At 54.6% G+C, this 5803-nt stretch overlaps 1 protein-coding gene across 1 annotated transcript; it reads right to left on the bottom strand.

The window, feature by feature from the left end:
* Positions 1-1402: 1402 nt before the first annotated feature.
* Positions 1403-2494, bottom strand: LOC112119056 (urotensin-2 receptor-like). The gene has a single exon (XM_024217603.1). The coding sequence runs from the start codon at positions 2492-2494 to the stop codon at positions 1403-1405; it is 1092 nt and encodes a 363-aa protein (XP_024073371.1).
* Positions 2495-5803: the final 3309 nt, after the last annotated feature.

The raw sequence follows: 5803 nt of genomic DNA, 5'->3' as shown, positions 1-5803 counted from the left end.
TCCATGTTACACTGGGAGCAGACCTGCTGAGAGAAATTTGGGGCCCTGGCATATCATGTTTTCTGGGATCTCAACCTCTCCCATTTCATCCCAGTTAGACATTTTGGGGGTGACCTGTGATTGGGGTCCTGGTACAATTGTCCCCCCTTTCCCAGCCTCTCATCAGCCCTGACTGTGGCAGCCAAGGATCAGGGTCTTTGGCTCTCATAATTACAGACCCTTGTGCTGAGTGAAGAAGCGATCAGTCAACTGAGAGGAAAACCACTGATGAACCATTTCTTCTTAATAATTTTGTCTGAATTGAGGTTTTACCCTTTTAAAAAAAAGGCTTCAAGCATATTTTTGAAATTGGTGTGCTGGAGGTTTGCTGTTAGATGTTAGGTGGAAGAACAATAATGAGTAGTTTATACTGAGCCAAAGTGACTTCACTGGAGTTACACCAGTAATTAATTTGGCTTATTATTGTCCATTTCTGACCTAATCATCCCTCTTCTCCCTAGAAAATACAGTAGAAAGGCTCAAGGCAGCAGAGCAATTTCTAGTTTTTGAATCACACAATCAGGAAACAATACCAGCATGGTATTTAATTCATTAAGTTCCTCATCTTGCTCTTAAAAGAGACTGGTGCAGACTGCAAGGAGATTCTGGCATGAACGTTGTTCTAATGCATGTCCCCCACAACTGTGTTGCCAACTGTCACAGTTTTATCATGAGTCTCACAATATTCATGGTTTGTTTGTTTTTTAAAGCCCCAGCTCCTGGAGTCAGGTATTTAGAGAATCCCAGCTTTCTTTAAAAAAAAAAAAAAAGTTTCTAGCCCTTATGATTACAGAGAAAAGCTTGAAAATCTGATCCCTAAGGAAGAAAACAAAACCCAACAGCAGCAACAACCAGGAGGCCAATAAAAAGAACCCCAAATGTCTTCTTATTCAATTTCACCTGATTTGTAAGACAATCTCATGATGCCAGAGGGCTTGGCTCATGAGTTTGTCATGCCTGGGGTTGGCCATACTGCCACAATGAATGTACCCATACAGCCTTTCCCCACTTCTGTGAAGAGTTTGATCAAAGTGCAGAACACTCTATAAAAGAGGAGTTCAAATCTAAGATGAAATGGGAAAGGGTCTTTAAAACTTTCCTGAGACACATTCTGAACAGTTAACAGTACTATGTACAGGACAAGTGAGATTTCAGACGGCCAGCGTGGGCACCAGTACCCAGAACCAAAGTAAACCAAACGTGGAGCAGGAGCTAGACAAAGCTTGGAAGGAGTTTGCCCAAGATGTAAAGGAAGTACCCCGAGAGCCAGTTTCCAGTGGTACCTTGGCTTTGTGGGCCTCTTAAGCCTTACCTTGGACAGACATTCCTCTGGTTCCCACCTGGCTGGAGCCCCTCGCCCTCCTCACTTGTCCTTCAGCGCTGCCATGCCCAGGGACTCCGAGCCGTAGTCATACTGGTTGCTGGAGGACGTGGCCCTTCCCCAGGAGCACTGCAGGTTGGAGCTCCGCTTGCGGAAGGAGGAGGTGAAGCGGTAGAAGCTGCGGTGCCTGTTGCGCAGGTACTCCCGGTAGTTCTTGGTGAGCAGGGTGTAGAGGAAGGGGTTGATGCAGCTGTTGCTGTAGGTCAGGCAGGTCACCAGGTAGTTAATGCACTTTTGGGTCTGCGAAGTCAGCTGCAGGGAGCTGTGGTAGAGGCGCACCAGCTGCCAGACCCAGAAGGGCAGGAAGCAAGCCCAGAAGACCAGCACGATGCTGAAGACCATGATCAGCACCTTCTGCCTGGGGGACCTCTTGCCCTCCTTGTGGGGCGGGTTCCTCTGGGACTCCAGGTAGGTCCTGGCCAGGCGCGTGTACAGGTAGCCGATGATCACCCCCGGGGCCATGATGCTGGTGCTGAACAGCACGGTCAGGTAGGTCCTGTAGGCGTCGGCGCTCCACGTCGGGGCGCACATCCGCTTCACCTTGCCCCCGGCCTGGCCCGCCTCGGTCAGCGTGACCATCAGCATCATGGGCAGGGTGAGCAGCAGGGAGACGGACCACACGGCCCCGGCCGTGGCTTTGCGGTAGCCCCGGGAGCGCTTGAGGCTGTCCAGGGGCCGGGTGACGGCCAGGTAGCGCTCGGCGCACATGAGGGTGAGGGTGAAGATGCTGGCGTGCATGGTGAGCAGGTCCAGGCTGAGCAGGACGCGGCAGCCCAGGTCCCCGAAGTACCAGTCCTGCGCCAGGTAGGTGCAGACGATGAAGGGGATGGTGGAGAGGTAGAGCAGGTCGGCCAGCGCCAGGCTGATGATGGAGCTGTACATGGGGGCAGCGCAGCGCGCGGACTGGCACATCACCGCCAGGGTGTACAGGTTCCCCGCCACCCCGGCCACGCACATGCAGGACAGCACCGTGCCGAAGGCGGAGGTGATGAGCAGCTCGCTGCCGCCGCCGCCCGAGCCCGCCGCCCGGCCGGACGCGTTGCCTGCCCCGCCGGCGGTGAGGTTGGGCTCCATGGGGGCTCAGGGCAGGCGGCCTCTGGCTGCAGGGCGCCCGGCGGCGGGCATCGCCCGGGCTGCTGCGCCCTGCCTGGCGCGCTCCCCGGCGCAGCTGCTCAGCCGGGACAGGAGCCGCCCCCGAGCCCCTTCCAGCGCCCAGCGGGGCCCTTCCCCCGGTGCCCGCTGCAGCCCGGGGGCGAGACCCAGCCGGCCAAGCCACTCGGCGAGGGGCAGGGCTCTGGCTCCGGCCCCCAGCCGCCGCCGGGGCTCCGCGCCTTGGGGACGGGCGGGCGGCGAGTGGCTCCGGGTTGCGAACGCTGCCTGGAGCAGCCGCGGCGGGGGGGCGGGGGGATGTGGCCATCGGACGCTCGGCTCGTGATGGGGGTGAGCTGGGTGCGTGTGTCTGGGCGTGACCGGGTCACTCGGGGCGTGGGCTGGCCCCGGGCTCCGCCAGAGCCGGGCAGCTGCTGCTTCATTCACACTCATCCCAGGACCCACGGGGAGGGCCCCTCCCCAGCTGCAGCCCCGGGGCCGAGTGAAGGCGAAACTAGGGACCCACGGACGCGCCCCACCCATCCCGACTCATCCCGGGGCCGGGGGGAGGCAGGAAGGTTGCTGAGGGGCAGCGGGTCAGACCTCAGTGGTTTGGATCCCTGCAATGGGCAGAGCCCGGGGCACAGATCGCCGGCTGCATCCTTTTCTGGGCATGGGAATGAGGCCTCCAGGAGCCGAGTGACAAATCCTGGGCAATAATTAATAGAGTGTTTTACAAACCCGGCTCCTGTTCCTGCCCCTCTATGGTGGGTAAAGGAGCGGCTGGAGTGGCCAGGTAAGCATGACCCCTCCTGGTGAGAAGCCATCTGAGGTTCGTAGGCCTGCCCCCTACCTAGGCTGTTGGGAGAGGGTTTCGGACAGGGCATGCCCTGCCAACTGGGAACTGAACATTAGAGCAGCCCCTCTGGAGGGGGAAAGGGGTGACAACATGGCAAGGGGTTTAGAAAACCTGATCTGTGAGGGCATGTGCAGTAGTCTTGAGGGGAGACCTAACAACAGTCTTCAAATCAGAACTCTTCTTATGAGTTATAAGAACAGTTAAGCAGTGGAGCAACTCACCTGGCTGGTTGGCTCATTGGAGGTTGTTAAGAAGAGGTTGGAAAAACACCTGTCAGCGATGGTCTAGGTTTCCTTGCCCCTGCATCAGTGTGGGAGGCTGCATTAGAATAGATGACTCCTGGAAGTACCTTCCAGCCCTGTGATTCTGTAAATTACGCTGGAGCTAGACCAGGTTGAGAATGAGATAGGCATAACCACCTCCCTGGCTGCTGCCCTGCCCTGCCCTTCCCCCTTACACCAAGTTGATCTTCTTGGCACAAGGGAGAATCAGGGTCTTACGTATTTAGTTTCACAAAGACGCCCACCAGGAAAGGAAGGATCATTAATCCCCTTGTGAAGGCACATAGGAGCTAGAACTAGGGGTGTTGCTGTACCCTCTGGCTTGAAATGGTTTCCATCAGATACAGCAGGGGTGGGCAAACTTTTTGGCCTGAGGGCCACACTGGGGTATGGAAATTGTATGGCGGGCCATGAATGCTCACAAAATTGGGGGTATGGGTGCGGGAGGAGGTGAGGGCTCCAGCTGGGGGTGTGGGCTCTGGGGTGGGGCTGGGGATGAGGGGCTCGAGGTGAAGGAGGGTGCTCCAGGCTGGGACCAAAGGGTTCAGAGGGCGGGATGGGGATCAGGGATGGGGCAGGCTGTTAGGGCATGGGAGGGGGGCGAGGGCTCTGGATGAGGGGTTTGGGGTACAAGAGGGGGCTCTGGGCTGGGATCGAGGGGTTCAGCGGGCGGGAGGGGGATCAAGGCTGGGGCAAGGGATTGGGGCATGGGGGGAGGAGCTCAGGGGTGCAGGCTCTGGGCGGCACTTACCTCAAGCAGCTCCTGGAAGCATGTCCCCCCTCTGGCTTCTAGATGGAGGTGCAGCCAGGCAGCTCTGCTGTGTGGAGCGGGGCAAGCCCCCGACCCTGCTCCCCAGTGGGAGCTGAGAGCCAGATTAAAAGGTCTGATGGGCCGCATGTGGCCCGCATGCCATAGTTTGCCCACTCCTGATATACAGGGTTTACAGTTTGGTTCAATGGCTCTCAGCACCACCACTATACAAGTTGTTCCAGCACCTCTGTGCAGGCATGACTTTACTCCTGGGGGAATTCTGCATCACTGCATGTGTGCAGAATTCATGGCCCTCACAGATTTCTTTGCTTCCCTGCAGAAAAATTACTTCTGATGGGGAAACTGCAAGAGCGGTCATGCGCCCCTCTCCGGCAATGCAGACAGGTCGGTTTGGGGACCCAGTAAATCACTGTCAAGGGGTAGGGCTGGGCAGTTGTGCAAGTGAGAGAGAGACACTCTGTCTCTCTCGCTCACTATTGCAGCACGCTTGGTGTGGAGGGGCAGGGCTTTGGGGTGTTTCTGAGGATGTAGGCATGGGGCAGGCTCTGTCCCTTAGGGCAAAGCAGAATGTAGCAGCCTACCTGCTTAGTGAATTGTTCCCATTGTTCTTAGTGAATTCCCCCAGGAATATAAAACAGGGGTAAAAATGTTAAGGCTCCTTTACATTGCCAGAGTGGTGTAAAGGAGCCTTATTGTAAAGGCCATAATAGGTATTATAAATGCTTATGGTGCTTTAGGGATTAAAACTGGTCTAAATTTTTGGACTGAAAAAAATTCATCAAAATGTGTTTCATGAACTGTTTACTACTGACCTTTCTGGAGATGGTCAGTAGCCAATATAAATTGTGAGTTTGAGTCCCCAGCTGTCACTTGCTCTTCAGTTGCCTATGATGTAACACTGAGCATATGGCTGCATATATTTGTTGACTAATAACTATAAGTAAAGGGTCAATACTAGCTACGCTACTATTAGACAAAGGGGGTTTGGGGATTTCCTCCAATGCTCCCCACTCCCATTCTCCATCCATTGTACTGTAGTTTAAATAAATTACCAAAATAATTGAAACCAGTGTGATTATATTGTATTATTTTGACAAATAAAATATGCAGAATTTTTAAATATTGTGTGCAGAATTTTTATTTTTTTGGCGCAGAATTCCCCCAGGAGTAATGACTTGCCCAAGATCATACTGTGAGTCAGTGGGCATAGCCTGACCTAGCTCTATGCATTCATCATCCTGGCACAACTGAACTGCTAAAGCCACATGACTGTGATTGGTCAACACCATCCTGAGCTAGAAAGAGTAGCAGTGGAAGCAGAGAAGTTAGCTCTAAAGATATCACATGAAATGACAAAGACAATGGTGACATCTAAGTCCCTA

The sequence above is a fragment of the Terrapene carolina genome, unplaced genomic scaffold (assembly GCF_002925995.2).
Source record: "Terrapene carolina triunguis isolate 2854851 unplaced genomic scaffold, T_m_triunguis-2.0 Scaffold192, whole genome shotgun sequence".
NCBI classification, from domain to species: domain Eukaryota; kingdom Metazoa; phylum Chordata; order Testudines; family Emydidae; genus Terrapene; species Terrapene triunguis.
The sequence above is the reverse complement of the archived record's forward strand: the minus strand, read 5'-3'. Positions and strand labels throughout refer to the sequence as shown.

Bases quoted from the DNA above. Each gene is read 5' to 3' on its own strand.
- LOC112119056 (XM_024217603.1), bottom strand. From the start codon at position 2,494: ATGGAGCCCAACCTCACCGCCGGCGGGGCAGGCAACGCGTCCGGCCGG.